Source organism: Pogoniulus pusillus, chromosome 13, assembly GCF_015220805.1.
Source record: "Pogoniulus pusillus isolate bPogPus1 chromosome 13, bPogPus1.pri, whole genome shotgun sequence".
Classification (NCBI taxonomy): domain Eukaryota; kingdom Metazoa; phylum Chordata; class Aves; order Piciformes; family Lybiidae; genus Pogoniulus; species Pogoniulus pusillus.
Genome location: NC_087276.1, coordinates 26038926 through 26063331, shown reverse-complemented (window position 1 = coordinate 26063331; position 24406 = coordinate 26038926). Strand labels below are relative to the sequence as shown.

The 24406-nt window shown below is 43.2% G+C and overlaps 1 protein-coding gene across 1 annotated transcript in view; it reads right to left on the bottom strand.

Annotated features, from left to right (window-relative positions):
• Positions 1-24406, bottom strand: part of CARD11 (caspase recruitment domain family member 11) — a 64749-nt gene that overhangs the window by 4939 nt on the left and 35404 nt on the right. Inside the window, exons 3-21 of the mRNA XM_064153653.1 lie at positions 22292-22504; positions 21541-21678; positions 20594-20919; positions 19006-19185; positions 16889-17041; positions 16670-16795; positions 15979-16176; positions 15335-15514; positions 14261-14315; positions 12871-12986; positions 10514-10617; positions 6964-7016; positions 6136-6268; positions 5365-5566; positions 4416-4542; positions 3080-3320; positions 2606-2702; positions 1457-1552; positions 381-513 (exon numbers count right to left, since the gene is read on the bottom strand). Coding sequence (XP_064009723.1) covers positions 381-513; positions 1457-1552; positions 2606-2702; positions 3080-3320; positions 4416-4542; positions 5365-5566; positions 6136-6268; positions 6964-7016; positions 10514-10617; positions 12871-12986; positions 14261-14315; positions 15335-15514; positions 15979-16176; positions 16670-16795; positions 16889-17041; positions 19006-19185; positions 20594-20919; positions 21541-21678; positions 22292-22504 — 2871 coding nt within the window. The remainder of the gene's footprint in view (positions 1-380; positions 514-1456; positions 1553-2605; positions 2703-3079; positions 3321-4415; positions 4543-5364; positions 5567-6135; positions 6269-6963; positions 7017-10513; positions 10618-12870; positions 12987-14260; positions 14316-15334; positions 15515-15978; positions 16177-16669; positions 16796-16888; positions 17042-19005; positions 19186-20593; positions 20920-21540; positions 21679-22291; positions 22505-24406) is intronic.

Below are 24406 nucleotides of genomic sequence, written 5' to 3'. Positions count from 1 at the left end.
GGAGGTGCTCAAGAAAAGCCTGGATGAGGCACTTAGTGCCATGGTCTAGATGACTGGATAGGGCTGGGTGCTAGGTTGGCCTGGATGATCTTGGAGGTCTCTTCCAACCTGGCTGATTCTATGATTTTAGGAAGGACTGCCAATCAAACACAAAGTTTCAGTGTCCTAACCTTGCTCAGGAATCCTTGGTGCCTCAAGTCCTTTTGGCAAAATCAGTTTTGGTCACAAATGCCGTTATATTCTTGCACAAGGTGGACCACAGATGGTAGTAAGAGGAAAGACCTGTAGTGTTTTTCACAGCCATGCTGTTAGGTAGACCTTCCTGTAGGCCTTTATCTCAGTGCCATGTGTGCAAAGCTGTTACTCTTATATATTCATACCTTCCAGTTTCTCAGGCAATGGCTTCTTTGCTTCGGATGAGGTCCATGCCAGACCAGAGGGCCAGCCAGTGACGATACGGACCCGCTCGTTACTGTTCATACGCTTGTACTTGTTTTCAGACCTACTGACAAACTGGAAAGGTAAAAAAAGAGATTTGACCCTCAGTTCTTACATTCTTTATTCTCCCATGTATTCCTCAGCCCACACTTGTTATATAGGAGAACTGAATTACCTGTGTCTATCAAAGACAAGACCCCATGGATCTGTTGACTGAATTCTAAGGCTCTTTAAATATCATAGATCCGATTCAGAGCCTTTGTTAATCCCCTCTGAGATTTCTTATTTTGTTCTCTGCTCTTAAGCAGCATGTTTTCTTCTTCACAGAGCTCCCTGCTACCACCAGTGCAAGCACTGATGTGTCCACAGCAGAGTAACAGACCCACTATAACTGTGCACAAAACTGTCACAGGATATACCCAAAACTCTGCCTCTTCTTTGCTGTACCAGAGAGATTTAAAACTTCCCAAATGGGATTCTTTTTACACTGAGAAGCAGGCTTCATGCTTTCATTCCTCATCCACCCACCTATTCCTCTATCCAAATATTAATTCCTCCTCCTGTATGTTTGCTAACCTTTGCAACCATCTTCCTTCACAAGACTTTATCTTTCACCCACAGTCTCTGTCATGCTCAGAGTCACTGACCTACAATTCTATGACTGTTTACTGATGGAACCTTATCTCAGAGAGACTTGGGGGTTGGTCCAGCCCAATGGATTTGTCCTTATGTGGTTCAAGCAAAACACATTTCAGTTTCTGATGGCAGAAATGTTTGATTCATCAAGCTATATTAGCAATGGAAAGTGTGTACTTAAAAATAAACATCTCTATCACAAGAGCACACAACCTGTTCATCTTTGTCATATATTAAACCTCTTTTTGATTGGAATAAATCCTGATACCACCTCTGTACCTGAGGTGGGCTTTCTGGGGAAATTAGGATAAGCCAAGAATATCTGCTGTCCAGATCCACTGCCAGACATTGCACTGAGGATTATTACTATTATTACTATTACCTGTAATATTTGGCCCAAAAGAAAGCTTGCTCTGGACAGGCGAGGGCTGTTTTTTGGGTCATGCTGTGGGGGAGGCTCCTCTGGCTGCAATGTATTCTAATAAAAAAAGAACACAGACATTCTTCTTTACTTTCCTATTTTCTTTCCTTTTCTTTTCTTTCTAAATCACAGTGCTCAAGGGACAGAACAAGTGAAAGCAGATACTGTATGTTTTCAATAAAAAGGATGGTGACTGATTGATAACTCTCCCAAAGACAAGGTTCTAAACAAGCTGTAGATGAAGCATGGCTTATGCAGAGACACACCACTTCTGTGACTGCTCTTCCACATTCCTTTCTTCACAGGAGACTCCTGAGACTTCTATAAGCTCTCCACAGCTTATTAAAGAGGTAATTTTGGAACCAGGAAATAGTATGCAAAGCTTTTGCTTTCATTGGCATCTCTGCCAGTGATCTCTGTCTCTTTGATCAGTGGGGACTGGAGTATAGAAGGAATGTGTGACACTTAACCTTGACTGAAATCAAGCACAAGCAGTGGCTACAGTGTCTCTGACATATTAGAAGCATGTGCATCTCCCCAGATCGAGAAACACATTACTGTAACTAACATACCTAACATACCAGGAAGTCAGTTTTTATGTAAAGATGGAATTCTTGGTTCTAAAGAAAGGCAAAACAAATGACTTTCACGGAGGGAAAAGGAGAAATCAGCAGCACAGTTGTGTATGAGGAGCTGATAATCCCACTTTTCTCCATAGGCTGGAACAGACAGGTCTTTCTGCTATGGGACAATGATAGCCCTGTGGATTAGATGCTTGTTCACGGTAGGAGAGAAATAATTCTGATTATTAACTCCAAGGACACAGCTTCTTCCTCGTGTGGATATGAAGATGCATTAGAGGCTTATGGGTAAAGAAGAATGAAAAGGATTAGCTAAAACACAAAATGGATGTTAGAGTCCCCTCATAGCTGGAAGGGTTAATAGCGTGCCAGAGCGTGGCAACACTATTTAAAGCAAACATAGGTGGCCATTGCCTGGCATAACCAAAACCCTACACAGGGTGTATCCAAGACTTTCTGTAAAATTAAGACAGTGAACAAGTAGCAGTGGAGCTTAGGTGCTACAGTGACCTTGTTTGTAGACACTTACCCGCAGTGCCCGCAGGGTATTATGTGAGCTTTCTGTCTCATCTCTGCTCCCTCTGTGCATCAACCGCTGCAGTTTTACCAAAAGGAGTTGCTGGGCTCTAAAAGAAAGGATGGAATCACATAGATCAAGCTATCTGAGACCACTCAGAAGAAAGCTAGAGTGCAATGGATCTGTGCCTACAGAAAAGATTAAATAGAAACAGCAGTGGAGACTGACTGAACAACACAGGAACCAAATAAAGAGCAGGGCTGCAGAGCAGTTAGGGATTAAAGAATATTCATGACATGATATTGTTTGAGAAACCAATGTTATTCTCTCAGGTAACATCTGGAGTCTCCTTTCTAAAGCTTTATAGCTCCTATTACAGTTTAACATCATCGGGCCATATCTCAGCAATTAAGCCATATACCTCTCTCCTCACAGCAGTAACTTATTTCCCTGTTTACAGTGGTGGCCACTCAGCATTGCCCTCACCTGCTGTAGCTGGGAATGGTCCCTGTTTCCAGGTCCCTGTCGGTGAAGGGGTCCACTCTGGCACACAGCCACTCACACCTCCCCAGGTACATGGTGTCAAGAATATGAACAATCTCATCACATCTGACTGAGAGGGAGCAGCAGTCCAGCTGGCTGGAGATGTTCAGGTTCAGGCGGATGTAGAATGAGTCCCCGGATGTGATCAGCCCCTCCTCCAGCTCCAACAGCAGCTTCTGATAACCTGCAGTAGCAAAGGAAGGGTGAAGCATGATCACTGATGGTCACACTTGAGGATTGCTGCATTCCTGGGCATCCTCTGGGACAAGCACGCAGCACAAACTTCGGACACTAATCCCAGGCAGGGCTACAACAAGGTTCCTTACAGGCCTACACCTAAAAGACACTAACAGAGCATTGATCAGAAACAGCTCATGCTGCTGGAATCAGAATCTGTGAGAGTTTTTCATTGTGATGACACCTTTAGGTAACTCCATTTTCAGTCTTGCACACACGACCTGTGAAACAGAACTTCCTATCAAAGATACAGATACAGCTATAGCTCTACTCTGTAAGTACACTTTGAGTTCTGCCACTGACTTTAATGACAAGCTATTCCTTTTATTATTAGCTCTAATTGGCACTCCCACAATCTATATCATGCTTTATCTGCAGTTAAGTGGTGCTTAAAGAAAAATATTTCAATAGTTTTTTCCCTACCTTTGAAAACATCAAAGAAAATCAAAGACATCATTTCCTGTATGATCTATGCAGCTGAAATTCTCTAACCAGCATTAAAAACTAAAGCAACACAAATTTATATACACTAGTGTAAAAAGGATTTTGGAATGTACTATTTAATCCATACCCTGAAATTATCATTACAGGCCATGAACACTAACATCAAATTCAGTTCACCACACATGGACTCCAGCTGTTAAAGATAAGATAAAGGCACAAAGGTAATAAACAAGGCAACTCCATCAGGTAAGTGCTAAATCGACTTCAGCTGGATAAAGATGATTCAGCTCTCCACGTTGTATTACAGAAAACTGTACATTAAAATAAGCTTAAAGGTGTTTTGTGAGCCATGTCATTATTGGCCCACCATGTAAATTCTTCAGAGTCCTGGAGAGACAAGCATATGGGGCTCCTTTTGTTCTCAGTCACAAAGCTAAAAGCTGGAGCAGTTACACAGAGTAGTTATAATTAACACCAGTGGGCATGCTTCAGATTTATACCAATACAAAGGAATATTCTGGTTCTGTCATTCTCATCCAGACAAGTTAGTATAATAGACCTGGGACTAAGAGGAGATGAGATATATTTTTGGTCTTACCTTCATGATTTGATTTATACTGGAGTGTGACTGGACCACTGCACCTCTGAATTGTCCAGTGAACTTCTTCTTTTGTGCAAGTATCCAAAGGAACACTCTGATTTTCCCCTTTGATGCAGCCCTCCAACTAGATATGAAAGAAATAGCACTCTCCAGTGTGGGTTCAATCTCTGAGTCAATTATACCTTTCTCTTTTTTTTAACCTTTCTTTAACATTTTTCTGATTAAACAATGCAGATACTTCACTATCAGGATGTGGGTAGCATTCTGCAGTATTTCATTTCTTTGTCCTCAAATTAGGAGTGCTAGAAGTCAGTAGAACTGCAGTTCTTTGACAACCCCAGCCTTTCCAGTAATGAGTAGTGCAGGAATATAAGTTGTGGGGGTTTTGTTTCCCCTTGGAGGTATTTTAATAAGAAAATAGTTTGGGAACGTTGGCAATTGAGACAAAACTAAGCAAAGAGCAACTTAACAGAAGCCCAGTTGAAATCCTGCTAATGTGATACCAGGGACAGCTGCACAGCTATGCAGCCCTTCTTCTCCTTCCTATGGCAGTTGTATCCATTCCTGTTCATACCATGGCCAGTCCCAAGACAAGCTACTCTAGAGAATGGTTTAGGAGTCCTCATGTTAAGCTCAGTAGCTTGAACTTCCTTTCAGGCAGGAAAGTATGGGGAAGCTGGAGAGCAAATCCCATCTCAGTCTTTTCAGAGGGGCTGAACTAGACAAAACAGCAGTAAGAAAAACATTGGTTGCTCTAATCTTTTAGCTCTACACAGAACTACTGCCAAGTGCAAAAGTGTGTCTCTGTGTTGGATCACCATTTTCACAGCCAATAGCAGATTTTCTTCATCGTGAGCCAAAATGCTTTGTCACAAAAGAAGAAACTAAATATTGCAGTGGATGTGCATGCAAGTAGGCAGCCATACTGTTTGCTGACCATGCTCACCAGTAGGATTTGGTGTCCCTCCCGAAGACCTGCTTTCTCTGCAAGTGATCCTATCTTGACAGAGCTAATGAAGCTGCCTTTATCGTTCCCCCCAAGCAGAGTGATTTCCGAGTTGAGGCTGTCTCCATTCAGTGTCACGCGCTGGATGGCATGGCAGGAGTTTCTGATGCGACCCACAGATGTGACAGAGGGACGAAAAGGTCTGTGTTCAGCAAAGGAAGTGACAGTTAATGATCTCAGCTTTTAGGGGGCACTCCAGAATTAAATATCTGCATGATCAACGAGAGACAGATTAGCAAACTTAGCGTTAATCAAGCACTAGGATGTAAAGACTCTCAAAGAAGACCTTCTCATTACTGCATAACTTCTGGAGAAGATCCTCTGGAGGGCTTCAATTGCTCTGCCATAACTGAATCATCAGATGTGTACTGGTGCCTCATCTAGCAACCTCTAGCAGCAAAATAACGAGATCACTAGCATGAAATCAAGCCTCTAGAACATTTTGCCTGCCTTGCAGTCTGTGAAATTTAGGATGTCCTCAAGTGGTTTATAGGATATGAAAGGGCTCCAGAATAACATGTGATACTGCTGCTGACATAAAGAAGCAAAGACTTAGGCACAGTGTCATGAGATATTTGTGTCACATAGCAGCTTGTGACACCATATTCCTGCCATTATATCTCTAGCAACCAATAGCTTAATGGAGGACCTGTACTACAGTAGCCTTTTCTTGGTCTCTGTCTAAGGTAGGTGAAGTGGCATCTCAATTACCTTTCCAGAGAGAACTTTCTAAATATGGAGTTGACATGCTCAAGCTCATAGGCATCCAGGCCTTCTGAATGATGAGAAGAAGAGGAAGAATGCACTGAAGGAGCTCCATGTGACTGCCTATCATGACTGTCATCTGAAAAGAGAGACAAAATTGAAAGTGAGGCCTGGAGAGAGGAACAAAGATGGAAAGGGAGGAAAATGAATGTTTGATTGGTCCTAGCCAAATCTGAAGGAGGAAATTCCTGGTGCAGAGGGGTGACACATGTACACAGGCCATGGCAAGGAATGCCAGCCATGCTTGCTGGACCTAGCTGATCACTCTCACAGAACAGCAAACCTGCTGCTCAAAGCTGGGCCAGCTACAGGAGATTGGTTAGGGCATGTCCAGCTGGAGTTTGATTGTCTCCAAGGTTGGAGACTGTCTCTGAACAGCCCTGTTCCAATGTTTGAAGACCCTCACAGTAAAAAAGCTTTTTTTTCCTGTTTAACTGGAATTGCTCATCCTTTACTTTGAGCTCATTGCCTCTTCTTTTGAGTAGCAATGAGAAGAATCTGGCCCTTGTGAATTTGATGCCTTCCTCATTTTAAAGCCTTCTTCATTCAGTCTAATCCTTTCCCTGCCCAGTTCTTCAGGATTAACTGTTTCCTTATTCTCACCACTAGCTGACTCTTTGTTTACCTGTTGTGATGAACAGACTCAATTTCTTCTGAGACTACGTGTCCCATCTTATTTAGGCCAGGAGTTGCTTATTTGGCAGTACCTGTAGCTGGTGAGCTAATCACATTGATCTCATAGTTAAACCATATATGTGATATTCTCTTGCTTACCATCAAGCTCCAAAGCATCACATCCAAAACTGTCATTGTCTTCTTCAACCAGGCTGGAATTAAAAACAAAACATGAGATAATGGAACACAGAGAGAGGGGGAAAGCTGTTCACTTGCTAGTTTTCAGCTCATTTCCAACTTCAGCAGGTTTCATCAAGTTCTAAAGGAGGAACTTTTTTTCTGTGAAGAAAAGACGATGTTGGGAGGTTTTGCATCTGGCATTGGAGTGGCTGCAAAAAATAAGTAACATATTTGTGGGCTCAGGGAAGATGCAGGACGAAGGCAGTTTGTATCAAGAAGACAATATCTGTCAGCCAACATGGGAAGCAAGAAGGTTCAGAAGGAAGAATTTCTAACTGCAGTGAGGGAATGAAGATGTTGCTGAAGACCAGGGGAAGCTGCTGACTGATGGTCTCATGTGTGTGACTTACACCACACCTGCTTCAGCCCTGAGAAAAATGGTTGCATAATATCTGCTGTGTATATACTGCAGGATGGTGGCTTTTTTCCCATGATAGATCAAAAATGTCAGAAGCTCACTGACAGACAGAGTGCAAGAGAAGTGACTGTGTGCAGCAAAGCAGTAATTTACTTGCTTGATTTGAAGCACTTGAAGTATTTTATAACATCTTAATGGCACCTTGCATAAGTAACTGAGATACCTACAATAACAGAAAGGCAAAGTGTCCCAGGGTTTTCACAGAAACTGTTGGGCCACAGGTCTGCTCCTGCTCCAACTCCCACTGACACAACCTTTCCTGTTAAAGGTTACTATATTACTGCCCCTATTACAGAAGGGATGTGGAGATGCTGGAGCATGTCCAGAGAAGGGCCATGAGGATGCTCAGAGGGCTGCAGCAGCTCTGCTGTGAGGACAGACTGAAAGAGTTGGAGCTGTTCAGTTTGGAGAAAAGGAGGTTCCGAGGTGACCTTGTGGCCTTCCAGGATCTGCAGAGGGCCTACAAAAAAGCTGGGGAGGGACTTTCTAGGCTATCAGGGAGTGACAGGACTGGGGGGGGAAAGGAGCAAAGCTGGAGGTGGGTAGGTGCAGACTGGACATGAGGAGGAAGTTGTTGAGCATGAGAGTGGTGAGAGCCTGGAATGGGTTGCCCACCCCTGGGGGTGTTTAAGGCCAGGTTGGATGAGGCTTTGGGCAGCCTGATCTAGGGTAGGGTGTCCCTGCCTATGGCAGGGGGGGGTTGGAACTGGCTGTTCCTTGTGATCCCTTCCAACTCTGACCGATTCTATGATTCTATGATAGTGGTTTGCCTTATAAACAAACCATTAAGATTCACCAGAACTTTGCTCTTCAAGGGATATTGGGGATGCTCAGCCAAGTGATTGATCTGCCTGCTTCACTAGAAGGACTTCATTAAAGCATGTGCTTTGGTTGCAAAGCTGTTTAAATAACAGCTTGTTGGTTTTCCCATTCAGAATTATTTGTAGGTCCTCTGTGGAATTGATATTTCTTATATCTGGCTTCAAGTGAAGGGTGAATTTTTGCAGCCAGTCTGGGGAGAGTCAGCTATTTTTATGCCACCTATAATCAGGGAAATAATATAACTTTTCCCACATTACATTATGATCTCACTTTTTTTTTTCTCCACACAAATCATGATCGAATGAACTGTGAAACCTGCAGCTTGGCATGCAAACAGCAATTATTTTGGATTAGGTTCACGAGCAAGATAAAAAAAAACCTTAGCTGGCTAATTATAAAGTTGCAAACTACAGCGAACTTTTGGGCATGCTCTTGAGATACTTGAGTTCAGTGGCTGTTAGCTCAGCAAAGGCCACATGCAGACCTTGCTCCAGGGTACCTTCTCCTTCCACACACCAGTGGGAAAAAGAGTCCCTAATATAAGGAAAATGTTCAGATTGCAGTACAGCTCTGTCTTCCAAAGCCCTAACATATGTAACAGGATATAGTCAGAGCCATAGTGAAATAAGCCCACAAGATGAATAATAGCCATGTAATCTTTACTGCATTCTGTAATATGGCCTCAAGTTGCATCAGGGGAGGTTTAGGTTGGATATTGGGAGGAAGTTCTTTACTGAGCAGGTGGTCAGGCACTGGAACAGGCTGCCCAGGGAGGTGGTGGAGTCACCATCCCTGGAGGTGTTTAAAAGGAGAGTGGATGTGGTGCTTGAGGCTATGGTCTAGTGATGAAGGATGCTGGGATGAGGTTGGACTGGATGATCCTGGTCCTTTCCAACCATACTGATTCATAGTGATTAGATGTTGTGCTGAGGGATTTGGTTTGGTCAAGGACTTGTCAGTGTGAAACTAACGCTTTGACTCGATGAGCTTGAAGGTCTTTTCCAATCTAAGAGATTCTGTGATTCTGTGATATACTGCAAATATTTCAATGTTCAGGCATGCCAAAAGCTTTTCAAGTTAAGCACCTAAACCATCAGACATTTCAGATTATTAATAAAATGACCCTCCATCTTTAATGAGCACAATACACTTCAAAAAAAGGGCTTGGAGGACTAAGAAGTCCTTCCAAAAGGGCTAGGAGAAGCTAAGGGAGACTAAACCCTGTCTAAATCCTCAGCAGCCTAGAAAACTAGCTGAGGATACCCTTAAAGGAAAGTTGTCTTGCAGAGTTTCACACAGAGAGGCAAAAGAGGCAGTCTGCCAGAGGTGAGTTTGCTTTGAAAAGCACACAAAAAAATCTACATAAAGTTCTGATAAAGATTAGGTCTAAAAATCCAATCTAGTAAAGACTTAAACCCTCTACGTATATTGCTTTCTTCTAAAATGGTTTGCCTGGGCTTTGTTCTATTCTCCTTCTGCTTGGGACCTTCAGGGAATTGCTATCTCCTGATATTTCTGCTACTGCTGCTGCTGACTTCACCAGCAAACAGCATGGGCATGTATTGCACTGCTATAAACCCTTGGAGAAAAGGGGACAATGCGGCCAGGAAGGGCTCTCTCCTTCCTGCCACGAACTTCTCATTTCCCACCTGGTTCAATTGCACTCACAGGGGAAGTCCACATGATGTGGAAGCTGCAGCAGGAGGTGAAGCAGAGGGCAATGCATCTTCTTCCCCTCATTGCTATGCTGAGATATGGAGCCCTGAGCCTGACAGAACCCACCTCCCTCCTCCTCTTCTCCCCAGCACTTCTCACAGACATTCACACAACTCAGCTCTGTTTTGGTACCTTACAAAGCACAAAGAGGGGTTTTAAAAGTAGGGGAAAGGACAGAGGCACAGACACTGGCAGTATGTGATGCCAGATCAGTCTACTAAGGCAGAGCACATCGTGCAGGAGAGCATTTGAATAGTTTTTCTTCTGTACTTTGCAGAAGTCCTTGCTGCAGTGGTACCACTGTGCCCTTCATCCCAGCTGAACTACCTGAGACTCCTGAGTGCTTTTGACAAAATGAGGGATGAAAGACTGCAGCCTTGAGAAGTTTAGCAATTTAGTCCTGCTGGCCAGCAGAAGCTCTCCAACAAAAGACAGACACAGGGACATCTAAGGTCCTTTTTGCCTCCTTGTGTTAAGAGGTTCTGGACTTCCATCACCAGCATGGCCACCGACCTGCAATGGGGGGCGTCCTCTTTGCAGCGTCGGACAATGGAATCGTTTCCTGGGGGTTCAGGAGTGGTGGACATGATGCTGTCGTTGCGACTTCTCAGTGTTTGCTTTTCAAAAGAAGCGAGAGAAAGGTTACTGCCTGAAACGTGCTGTCATTTCTAACTTACAGAGCGCTGGCCAGCTAGCCCCCTGGTGCTGCTCTGCATCACGAGGCGTGCACCCCACTGAGGAAAACTGATTCTGGATGCAAGAATGCCACACCCAAGAGCCTTCATAATCACATATCCCAGTATTTTAGCAAGAGGCACAGTCCCTTTTCTTGTGACCATCTCACTGTCTGCTTTACCCAATGTCGTGGTAGGCCTGATAGGCAGAAATGGGCTTACACATGTCCTGGCTTGCCCAGACATGTTTTTCTGCTCTCCCTCCTTCTGTTTTGGGGAGAAGCAACCTCAGAAAAGAGGACAAAGAATATGGAGTCACGAAGTCTAAGGACACTGGCCTGCCCAGACTTGTTTACATCCTGTGGTAAAAAAGCTACATAGGCTTAGCTTGTGCCTGCCCTGTGCAAGGCCTATGCCTTTCCCAAATTTAGGTAAAGCAAGCCTATGGCTTCACCTAATATGGTCAGGCTTGGCTTACTGCCATTCTGACTGGCTATTCTGTGTCCAAAGGTCCATTAGTCTCAGGATACATTGATAAAAGGAGCTATGCAGGTAAACACATTGTTCTCTGCCACTGTATTCATGTCTGCTGTTGCCTGTTGCTATTGCTTACTGCTTCTGTGCATCCTGAATTGCCTGGAGACTGCCTGCCTTGAGTTTACCAGGAACAGGCTCTAAATGCCTCCACGCAATCAGCCTGCATAGCCAGTGTGACATCATGCTAAGCCTGCACATGGCAAGACATCCTGCCTACGCCTGCAAGTCTCCTGCCAAGACAGGAAGTCAGAGATTGTCTGCCTCCTTTCCCTAGAAGCCTGGGAAGAATCAGAAATCCCAGCAGTTTACAAGGCAGTAACAGAATTCCCTGACAGCGCCTGGGTACTGTCTGAATCTGTAGCTAGCCCTGTGAGTTGGGAGATAGTATTTTGTGAGTAAATACTTAAAGCCTCTTGGGATTCACCATAGCCTTCTGCCACAAGCAGAAAGGTGCTCCTTGAGTCCATCTAGTGGGCGAGTGGTGTATTGACCACAAGCGGTATGGGCCGCAAGAACCTTCTCTTCCAGTTCAGTTAATGTATACATATTTTTGCAAGTTGTTTCTAGATCCTATGTTATTATCTCTATAAAGTTTCCATGACCAAGTGAAGAACCCAGTATTGTTAAAATTAGTGGTGGGGGGTGGTGAGAGTTCTGAATATCAAAATTAGTAATATTAATTTTGGAAAGATATAATCTTGCAATAATTAATTTCCCCTTCATTACACCAAACCACTTCAACTTTACCCTTGATATGTGGCACATCTGTTGCATAGCTGACTTAAAGGAGAAAGAGGATGAAGAACAGAATGTATGAGTACTTATATAAACAGTAGAAATGAAGAAGAAAAATACAGATCTCCAGACATTGAATTATTAATCTAATAACCTGGAGAATAAACACTGATTTGTATTAGTAGTAAGACAGTATCAATTGTCTAAACATCCAGCAGGTATTCCCAATATTCCTAACCCAACTAATCTTGCTACGAGTGGCAGGGAGTTTTTTTCCTGGCTATTCTTGGGTATAATTTTAATTTCCTGGGGGCAGCATTTTTCACAGTGTGTGAGAAAGATGTTTTGTTCTTTGTTATTAACACTCTGCAAGAGCATTCTCCCTCTCTGCTTGTCCTGCTGTGTCAGTGGTCACATACGTATAATGGAATATCTACCTTGGAAGATTATGGGGATACAGCAGGCATGAAAGAAAAGGTTTGGCTGTGGTATGCAGAAACTTCCAGCTGTGATCTGCACCCTTTTTCTCACTCACTGTTACTTACAGACAGGGAAAAAAAAAAAAAAGAGAAGAAAACCCAAACCCTCCCTGAATATTTTCTTAACTAAATGACAAAGCTGCTTTTAAAGCAAATCTCTTCCTTCTAAGAGTAAATGTGAAGTGGAATAAGGAGACAGCGAGAGGTCATAAATGCCTTTGAAATACCTTTAAATAAACATAAACCAGTTCTGTGATTTTGAAAGAGGCTAATGACATGGTTCTAACAAAATGCTAGTAAAAAGGATTAAGAGAGCCTCTGACAAGGCCTTGAATGCGATCACAGCTGGGATGCTACTGAAATGTTAGTACTGGGTTGTGAAAGCTCTGAACCACATTAGTAGAGACGGTTGTAGACGAGCAAGGGGTATATGAAGGCTCCTTACAATCTTGCTGACTTCACAGCTGCTGATGGAGTTACTGATGGAAACAGAATTAGAGGAACTCGTGTCTGTGCGGCCATTGCTGGCATCAGCCCCATCTTCATCTTGTGCTCTGACTGCTGCGCTCCCAGATAACAGAAAAAAACACAGCAGAGAAAATGATGTCAGATCACTTTCAATACTGAGTCTTTCACAGATTTGCAACAAGGCTTAGGTTATCCTGCCATTTCAGCTTATCTTGCCACTCCTCTGTACTGGACAGAGGCTCCAGGAAGTACTCTGTGCCCTCCAGCTACTGCTCCCTTGCCTTCCCAGTCAGCTTCCCAGCAAAGTGCAGAAGCCCACACCACTTTGGATGCCTCTGGGCAACGTTTTCCTTCATGTCTCTTGTACATTTTTATTATACCTATTTGACAAATTAAAGAAGGGTTCTCTTATGTATTCATTTCATCCTCTGAATCTGGTAGTCTGCAGTAAGGTGGGCCCACTGAATCAGGATTTTTTAACAACAAAACACTTGCAATAGGGACCCTCAGCAGCCCTAGCAAGCACAGCATAGATGCCTTTGTGGGCACTTTCCCTTTCTCAACACTTCTAATCTGCACAAATGACCAAACATACTGCTTAACATGTAATATCTTGCAGCAGGAACCACGTCTGCCATCATATTTTGTCCAACAGTGAGCATGTCACAGCACAAAACAAATAAGGGAAGTGCTGCCTAAGATGGTGTTTGGTTCAAGAATAGTATAAATCAGAGGGATTAAGAGTAGCTCAAACACAAGTATATAGAAACAAATTGGTAAGATGGCAGCTGGGTCCACTCCTTTCCCCCAGCCTTTGCAATGCTTTAGATTTAAAATGAATGCCCTTCTGCTGAAGGACAGAGGAGGTGGTGGAGGCACTGTCCCTGGAGGTGTTCAAGAAAAGACTGGATGAGGCACCTGGTGCCATGGTCTAGTTAACTGGATAGGGCTGTGGGATAGGTTGGACTGGATGATCTTGGAGGTCTCTTCCAACCTGGTTGATTCTATGATTCTATGATTAGACAGTCACCAGATTAGGGTCTTTTCAGTTTGAAAGAGTTTTCCTACAGCAAAAAGAGAATAGTGCCATGACTTTTAGTACAGGTGGTACATTGATGACCTTAACATTTTTGTAAACTCAAAGGAAAATGGAGCAAACAGAAACTGTAGATAAGCTGTGAGGTGTCTGTTGAAGAATCTTTGGATGGAGAGGACATTCAGGTAGAACACTTGGCTGCATTCACTTGTTAACTACAAGAGAAACTGAAATTCCCCTGGTTGGCATATTTGTTAAAACAACTTAAAGAGATTAAGGGAATGAGACAAAGCAAAAGAAAAGGAATAAGGACTTGGGTGCTTTTTCTGACCTTGAAACTCTGATGTTTTGTTCATGCCGACAGGGGATTTAGCTCTTGGATTTATCTAAAGGAAAAGGACAGCAAAAAACAGCACAAATGAAGAATATTTGCCACAGACTGATACTTTCACCCCCTTTCTCTGTTACGTTGCAGTTTATTTGCCCTCCTTTAAACAACAGGACCCAAAATTGAGAAGATCTTTAGGTGTCTAAATGTCACTGCAGTGAATGAGTTAGCTACCTAACTACTTTTAAAAGTCTGGCCAAATGCATTGCAATTTCCAGATTCTGCTGAGGGAACAAAGAGGCAAAAGGTGACGTGGGTGCCTTGGGACTGGTTTCAGGCAGCTGTGAATACAACAGGCATCCTTTTGGAGTGTGCGGTGTAAGAAATGCAGCACTACTGCCATAAGTAATAATGACAGGCAGAGCTCAGAAAGGTTATGAGGGGCAGGGATAATTCAAATGCAGATGAAAGGACAGAGAAGCTCAAACTCCTGAATGTTAGACTGTATATTTTTTACAACTCATGAATATAGCATCAGGTAATAGCTGTGTGAATGCAGCTACTTGGGGAATTCATGGACCTAACTCATGCTACCCCTTACTCCTAAGTGAGAAGAAATTGCCATCATTTAATTCTGAATTAGGCAGTTAATTTTGCTCTAGATTGTGTCCTTTCCTTTCTATTACTCCTTCCAGCTCATGTGAGCTTCTCTGCCAATGCTTTGTTTTCCACCTTCAGTTTCTTGTGTGCTGGACTTTGGGCATTATGTCATTTTTCTGCACTACTGTTAAAAAGGGGAAGAATCAATTTATTGACAATGCTCCAAGAATGCGAATGAAGAGCAGAAGCAAGGAGAATACATAAAATGGGGAGAAGGGGCAGAAAATAGCCTGATTATATCTGCTCTTCAAGATGCAAATCACCACAGGGCGAAACCTGACAGCTCACTGTCATATACAAATCTATTCTTATCTCTACAACACAACACTTGCAGAGGTATGACTGCAACATATGTTATGTCTCCTACTTCTAACAGTCCCTGCACTGTAACATTTCTAGCCTCCTATTAAGACATACGTGGATTCCCTTTAGATTCAATCTTCTCTTGAGTCGAGCTTGATCAGGCAAGAAGAATTTATTGTCCTCTGGAGACTCTTCAGAAGTGGAGGAGTCATCTGCTTCCTGACCATTGGCTTTTGGGCTAGAAGTCCCAAAGGTCTGGGAGATAATGGTAATTGGTAGATTCCGTGGCAAGCTCTAAAGATCGGAAGAAAATACTTTACTTCAGAGACTACTTTGGTACAACTCCTCATGACCCTCCCTTTAGAGTAATCTGATTGAACTTTCCATGACTTCAGTGCTTCAGAAGCTTATGCAGAATGTGGTTTCAGAGCCAGATCCATAATTCAGATTGACATTTGTGGGGATTTCTGTTCACAGGGAGACGTTCCTCAAAGCTATCTGTAGTTTCTACCCTAGCGTCTTTCTGCTTTTCTTTCCCTCCCGTTTAAAATGAAGAGAATTTCAGCTGTAGAGATGCTCTGTGCATGACAGGCAGCTCAAACCCCACTGTACTGAAGAACTCATAAACACATTCAGTGCAAAGAGGTTATTTTTGCCTTCAGTTAATTCACAGAGGGGATTAAACCTCCCTTCCATGCCAAAATACTTTTAAAAGAAGCCTTAAAGCATGAACTCCTATACGTCTTCCTCAGTCCTACCTGGTCGTGAAAGTTGTTGTCCTTGGAGAGCCGTCGAAGTTTGCACTCCAGGTTTACAATGCAAGCTTCTTTCCGAACCACCTCGATGCGAAGTTCATCATTTCTCTCCTCCAGCTCCCGAATCTGCTTCCTGTATTTATCTTTTTCAATCAGACAATGTGAATACTGTGTCTGAGCCTCATCGCGCGAGCGGAATGCCTGCAGCGGAGAGGAGAAACCTCTTTTTGCACCAGGGCACCAGACACCTTCTGTTGCAGGGTTTGTTTGTAAGGTGTTTGGAATGGAGACTTGAGAACTGGTAACCATTCACCAATTAGCACAGCAGTTAGGACCTCGATGTGCCACAGTAGTACCATTAAAAATTACGATGATGAGGGTGGTTCAATTCCAGCTCCCTCTCAGTTGGTACCAAAATGCTCCAGAGTGCAACTGGAATGACTTGACACTAATATAAAGCCTGCAATAGCTGTTGTTAAGATCTTGGTCCTGCCTGCCAGATGCTATGCTGTGGAAACAACCCAATATTACACTGTGTTTAATTACTGCCATGCAAATTCCAACAAGTAGCAATTTCTTGTAGCTGTTTATTTTTTAATGGTGTTTTGGGTCCAATTCCCCACAATTCCCCAAAGTGACACACATGAGATACAAGCTTTTGGTACTCATTTTCCCTGCTTTAACTCTTAGATACCTGGTCTCGCTCCTTTTCCACCTCTTCTAGCTGTATCATCACAGTGTTCATACGGTGCTTGTACATCTCACAGTCTTTTCCTAGTGTTGAGCACTTTAACTCCAAATCTTCTTTCTCTTCAAGGTACTGGAAATGACACATTGTTAATCACCACTGCTTTCAGAAGTCTTTTGGCCACTAGCCTGAGATATTCCATCTTTCCATCCTTCCGTTTCTCACCTTGTCTCTCAGTTCTTCCACGTGACGAATCTCCTCCTGGAGATTAAAGATCTTGTTGACCAACTCGTGACGATCTTCCAGTGCCTCCTTACGGTCATGTTCCAGAATATCCAAAATGGCTTTGTCTGAATCTGGCAAACTTCTCTTGTCAGCCTGAGGAAAGGCATTTTTCAGAGACAGTCCAGGGAAAGAGAAAATATCATCTCAGGGAGAAAAGTAACAGAGACAGCAACAAACAAGAGGAATAGAAAATGAACATGGGTTTGCAATGGGAAGGCAGGAGAAGAGATGGACATTTATTCATATTTTAAAATAGTGTCAGAAAAGATGAATAAAGGCTGTCTTGCTGTCAGAATAGTCTGATGAAGGATCTGTTTCACTGGTTTATTGTACTGGCTATAATTTGATCCATTTTGGATGCAGTGACGATTCTTCACTCCAAGCCCCGCATTCAAAACTCTTCTCTATTAATCAGCTCCCACTGAGCACAGAAATCACCCATTGCCAAAGAGCAGGGCCTAAGAAAACATTCAGGGGAATATTTAAAGCATGCATAGGCTTTACAGGGCTGCACTTGGAGAATATTAAACATGCCTGGAGTAGCTTGTATCACTGCTTCATTTTCTAGAGTGTCCAGCCATATGGGTTTTTTTTTTCTTTCAGATTTAAATTTAACAAGATTACCAAGGCAGGTTCCAAGAAATAAACTGCCATCCCAAATTAACCATAAATAGAAGAAGAAAAAGGCATGAAATACAAGGAAATAACATGCATGTTTGTTTTTAAAATACCTGGACTAAGTTGGAGATTTCAGTGACATTTTGGTTAGGTAATATTTCTAAGTACACTTAAGTATTTCTAAGGTAAACTGCCTTTTTTTTTTTGGGTTTATCCTTTCAGTTAGGAAAAATTCAGTCCTATTTTTAGCTACTCCAGGATTATTTCTCCATTTCTTTAGGTGCTGTAAGACGGTTTCAATTAATGTAAGAGGTTCCACATGGATCAGAACTCCCAGAACCTTTTGTCCTACACCATTATTCTACCTTTGAATTGGATTTGTATTAGAAAGAAGAATCGTTAGGCACTGCTGGAGGCTACAGACATTTCTGAAAAGCATTCTATTGATAACTTTTTAAGTGTCATTTTAAAATGCCAGAAGCCTTTTCCAGCAAAGTGCCAACTAAGCACTCTCACTCACATCCTAACATTAGGCTAAGCTCTTCAGAGAGTAACACAGTGCTAATTTGCTGCACGTCATCCTTTTCCCCAGTCTGCCCAAAGAAAGGTTAGTGAAGATGCCTGTACAAGTTACAGCAGCCTTCTCCAGGGCATTCTGGTAACTAGGGACCACCCACGTAGAGAAACTTTGATTATTTGCATTGAGACCTTTTGGCACAGCTATGACAACAGCCTGAAACAGGGTACAGAGAGCCACTGTTGGAAATTTCTGGGCTGGCTGTTTAACACAGATGTAGCAACAGACTGGTACTAAGAACCACAGCAGGGCTGAACCACGTTGCTGAATGCTCAGCAATTAAACAGCTGCACTCTGCACCTTGAAAGAGCCAGGCTCTCCTGTACACTTGATTTATTAGATGACAGGGGGAGTTTTGGGTAGCACTCCTCCTTGTGCATATGTTTGTACAAGGTGTACCACAGCCAGCTGGGAGGTGTATATACAACCTTCTGTTTCTCTAACTTTATGCTTATGTTTATTGCAGCCCTGCAGGTAGAGGTTTTGCCCAGCACTTCCTAGCATTGTAACAGGAGTGAATTGATTTGAGGCAAGGAGCAGTAGCAGAGATCATGCCATCTCCTCTTGTGCATATTTGCCAGATGCCCTGTTACGTACTCAGCTCCCTGTCCCTTACTGAAAACACATGGGAGCTATCACCACCTGCTGCTTCTCTGTCCCACTTTCACAGCCTCCTCCAGACTCTCAGATCCTGAAGGGCAGGTGCCAAGGCAGGCTGTGAGGAGGCATGGTTTATGTGAGACGCTATGGGAGGAGATTGTGGGGGTGCCTGGAGGCAAGGAGGGATTGAAGCCCGATGCGTCCGTTATTTGGGTGAACAAAAGGGGTAAACTGAAGTAGCTGGAATTTTCTGCTTATATACCTGAATGATGGACTGCAGCTCCTGGATTTTAGTCTTCATCATTTCATTTTCCCTCTCCAGCTCCAAAACCTGTTCCTTTTTGGGTCGGTTTTCAATGTCATTTTTCAGCTTCAAGGACTGGTTCCTCTCCAGCTTGCATTCCTCTTCCACTTTGTTCAAGCGATGCTTCAGCTGGTCAATCTAGAGCAGCGCAAGAGCAGTGAAATGGAGAAAGAGGAAGGGAAAGCAATCATTCCTAGCTCGGATATCTACTCCTCTGAAAATACCTCTCACTTCCAGGTGAAAACATACTGTCACAGGTGGAAAAAATAGCTTAGACTCTGAATGCTAACAAGCAGCAGATAATTGGGTGTATGTTCCTGTGTTGAATGTCCACAGCTGAACTGTTGAACTCTGAGGCAGAATCCTGCTATTTGCTAGGCCATAGCAACTGATATGGGCTGGCTGCAAATTCTGATAACACCTGGACTAAAAAGAAAAGGCATATCCTCAATCCTCCAATACATACAGAGATGTGAAACAGAACTGACAATTAAGACGCTGACCATAACTGTGCTTTTGCACATAGATTATTTGGATTGGGACTTTGAGTTCTGGATAAGAAAGAAGAGTTCCCCAAAACAAAAAGTGGTTTTAGACAGAAGGGAGCCTGAGAAGAAAGTGATGATGATGATGATGATGATGATGATCATCATCATCATCATCATCATCATCATCCTGGCTGCAGGAGACATTTGAAAGGGAGAAGATAGCCTGGAGATTACAGAGATGCATGAGGATGAAGATCAGGGGATGTGCAGGGACTTTAGCCAGTACTGCCTGTGACTGGATGCAGATAGGACTTTCTACCCAACACTCACTGCACCAGCAGTGATCTACCTGAGGGGAAGGGATGCTGAGCCCCAGGGAAGGCAGCACTGGGATGAAGGAGTAAGCAAACTGTGTGAAAACACAAAATGGGGCAAAATATCTGGTATCATTGGTTCTAAAATAAACCCCAGCGCCCACATCCACTCTGGGTAGTTGTTTACTCCATCTCATCTGTGGAACACACACAAGCATGAGCTTTATGCCACTTGAAGCATTTCTCTGTATTTCCTAAATGGCCTCAAGCTGTTTCAATGCTCTGTGTGAGACATCACCAGCATCTGTAGTGCAAACCTGGAAAAACTGCTGCAAGATATTACTGAGCCTGGAAAGCTAAAATGATATCTTTAGCAAGCAATTATGTTTTTAAAAATGTTGTTAAGTGTGTTATGTTCTGTTAATCCAGTACAAGTATGTAAATTATCTGCCATTAATACACATCCCTGCAGCTGGAATTTCTGTACAGCAATGCCTCTCATAATAGAATCACAGAATGTTTTGAGTTGGAAGGGACCTTTAAAGGTTATCTAGTCCAACCCACGTGCAGTCAGCAGGGACATCTTTAACTACATTAGGTTGCTTGGAGCCCCCTCATCTGGATAAGCAGAGCAAATGAGAACTCTAGATTTTTCTGCTCTGAGAGAGGGTCTTGCTTTGCCAGCTGCCAGTGGCATCCTCTGTGGCTGCTCCTGATTAAAGCAGCCCAGCACATTTATCTCACCTCTAACTGGAGGTCTCTGCTTCTTATCACAGCTATGCTCTTCTCGTCACTCAGTTGGGCGTATCTCATGGCTAGATTGTAGTTCTCATCTTTCACCTTGACCAGCTCATCATTGTAGTTGTTCCTCTCCTCTTTCATCTTGTTGTATCTCTCCTGGAAGGTCAGCAGCTCTATCTTGTTCAGTTTTAGCTGCTTTCGCTCATCCTCCAACTGGCGAGACTTAGCCAAGAGTTCACAGCGCTGCACATCTTTTGCCTTCACTTGTTGCTGAAGCTTAATGATTTCATTCATGAGGAAATGGGTAAGGCCTTCATGCCCCTCCTCCACTGAAAATGTTTGAACAGCTTATCAGTGTCTAATAAAGTAACATTATACTAGGTAGGATCAGCAGAAGTAAGAAACAGATGTCCTAGGATATGTACAGAAATGCAGAATGCACACACACTCACACACACACATTTGGATTTCTAACAGAATCAGGACAAAAATTACCCAGCACACCAGCACCAGAATCACAATGCATATGCATACAGCTTGTCTGGGTAGAACATCAAGCATTGGTCTTGTTTCAGCTGAGCTGTGGAAACAGCACAAACCATAGTAAAATTAATCTGAACAAGTACAACTATTCTGAATGCTTCAAATTTGCTGCATGTGTGTTGGTCTCCAGTCTCATTCAGTCCACTGTTCCAACGTTTCTTCTCTAGAGGTTTCTATTAATGCCTGCCATTCAAATTGAAGTTCTTCTGCTTTGTCCAGGCAGCTGAGATGTTCCTTTTCTTTATACATTACCTGTTGCTTGCACATTTTGCATTGAAGAGGACAGAAAAACTGCAGAATGCTACTGCAAGAATAGCTTTTGTTTCTATTTCTTGCCTGAAAAATCAAACCCAGTCTTAAAGGCAGCCCTTATTTCAACAGGTTCCTTTGGGATTGATTCTACTCACCAACAATAGTGGAAAACCTCCGCGTGGGTTCTTTCCCTGTCACCAGTTTGTAGAGTTCAGGGTAGTAAAATTCTAGGCTCTCTAAGAAAACTACATAGCCCCTTTGGCCCTTGGTGTGGAGAATGTCCAGCAGCCGGCCTAAGGACAGGGAGCAGAGAGGTGACACATCAGTGCTATGAGCAGCAGAAGCAATACTGACTCCCCAAAGTCAAACTGGCTTAAGGTTCATCTCTGCCAGAGCAACGCGCTGGGGAAAATCTGTCTGATTAATTGAGTTCAGGTGAACTCATAAAGCAATGCCATGTATTCTTTATGTTTGTGCTGATCGTTATTCTGAGGGAGTGCTGCAAATTGGTCTCTGGAACAGAAATTTCAAAAGACATGTTACTCAGTGCAGCCTTCACCAGGCACTGCTGAGACACGAGGATGGCAGCCCCTTCGGTGACAAATCATGGAGCACGGCAAGAGAGCCGAAAACCTCTTCTTGCAATGGCACTGGCTGCTGCATGTGTTAACTGAAATATCTGCCAAGGCTTTGATGGGAATATGAACCCCAAGAGCTCCAATCTGTGCAGCACTGGAAAGAGCCATTGTTATCAGAATAGCAGCAGCAGATTCCCTCCTTTACATTAAGTCTCCTGTAAATGAGATACAGTTGATAATCTGTAATTTAATACAGGCTCCCTCTAGACTTAGCAATAAAATACTGCTCAGGTTGGGATGTGGATGTAGCCACTCACAAAATAATTACCTGCTCGGTTAATTTTGGAGGGCAGCATAAGTGAGTTAAGCACCTCATCCTCGTCCTGCTCATCGATTACTTTGCACTGCCGTAAGTAGGGGGTCAGTTTGGCTGGATTGATGTAGCGGCTCAGCATGTGCCGGTTGCATTCTACGTTCTCCCACAAAGCTTCCTCCTCATCTTTCAGTGTCTCCAGGCAGTCATCCATCTCTGGCTCTCCTCCTTAGCAAGGGAAACAATTGGCAAATGAACATCAAACAGGACAGTTTTTCTCCTGTTGCTTTTTTTGTGCTTCCATGGCACACAGCATGTGCCTAGAATCGCTTCTGACTAATGCTGAATTTGCCCTATATTGATGCTGCCTGAACTGAAGTGCAGCCTGTCCACAGCTCATCTGGAAAGTGACAGTTCAGAGGAGCACTATCTGGAGTCTATGAACTATTGCATATTGCTCTCTAGTGATGAATCTGTAGATCAGCTAACTCCATGAAGCTCTCTACAAGCCAGAGAATCCCTCTTCATAAGAGAAGCAATGGTAAGGGACATGGTGCAGTGTAAGAAAGGGCACAAACCTGCAGAGCTCAAAGACAACCGCAGGCAGCTAAGGATTTCATTCTCACCTCCTTTGTTCTCAGCTGTACTGCTTTGAACCTGCATTTTCCCCCTGCATATACGTGATGAGCTAACACATGTAAATGATTACACCACAGGAATAGTTAACTCAGAAGCAAGCAGCTGTGTCTGTCTGCCTTCTGCAGCACGAACAGACTGATGCGTGGGCACGAACGCAGGTACCTGTGAGTTCAGACCCTGCCTTTCCCCGCGTGAGTGGCTAAGCTCTGCACCACCGCAGTCTGAAAATGTTCTTGACTCATGCAAATATTGTCACATGATTTCTGAGTGCTTGCTAAGCAGTTTCCTGCCAACTCCTAATTTGTAACCACCTCATTAGAGAAGGTCACAAGGCAGCCAAGAGTGAGGTGAGGAAACCTGTACTAAAGAGTAAAGGAACTTTGTCATTTTTTTTGCAATCTTAGTAACACTGACTTGAAACAAGTCTTATTTTTGCACTCAAGCTTTCTCAAGATCTTGTGATCCAGGTGGCACAAGAAAGATAAGATTCTGTTTCAGAAGTTATTTTACCCCATCAGAGACCGTGGTATAAAAGGAACATGCAGTTCTTAAGTCATGCAAGATAAGAGCTGTGCTTTATGAGACTTTGCTGCTAATCAGTAACTAAGGACCTCAAAAGCAACATGTTTTTCTTGGACCAGAAGACTTCTCTCTATTATGGTGTAATTTCCACAGCTTCTAACTTCAGAAACTGCAAAGCAGCCTGCCTTACACTGAACATCCCTGGGCAAAACCAGCTATTAATCTGTACAGCCAGGGGCTATTAACTCCTCATTTTATAAACTGAAAACAAATGTGCTACTCTGCTAAATAACGTGTTTGACAGTGTTCTGTCATAGTGAAATACACAATAGCAGTATGAAAATGTGTGTTCTTCACTTGCTGCTTTCAAAGGCCTTCCCAATTTCTCCTAAATCCTAGGCTGGGGTTCAGTATCTCTATGAGAAAAATTTGGATGGGTTCCTCCTACTATGGACAGGTCAGGGGAATGTTTCAGGGCAGGGCTGTTCTTCTCTTGTACTCCAGTACTCTCCCAGAGCTCTTTTCTTTATAGTTGGACACCTTAGGAACTACTTATTTAGCATTTGCTCTGCTGCTAGCAGCAGACTACTAAATGGTCTGGGAGAGACAACAGTCCTCAGAGGGCAAGGAAGATCAGGTCTGCACAGTGGGATCCAGAATGATGGGGACATGGCTGTAGCTATAGGAAAATTTCTCTGTTCTTATGAACTCCTCAGTAGCTGGATGAATTTCTTACTGAATGCCAGTATTTACATGTGATAAAGACGAGCCTGCAATAAGGGAGAGAGCACAAAGGCAAAACAATAGGAAAAGCTATATAAAGCAGGTAGCAGTGGGAGGAATGCTAAAGGTGAAATAGCTTCGTCTGAAGTACATGCACAGTCTCATGAACTTTCATCTCCAGGACTTACTCTGGAAACAAGTGTATTTCACTTCAAAGGTGAATTTAACAAACCCCATATAATTGGA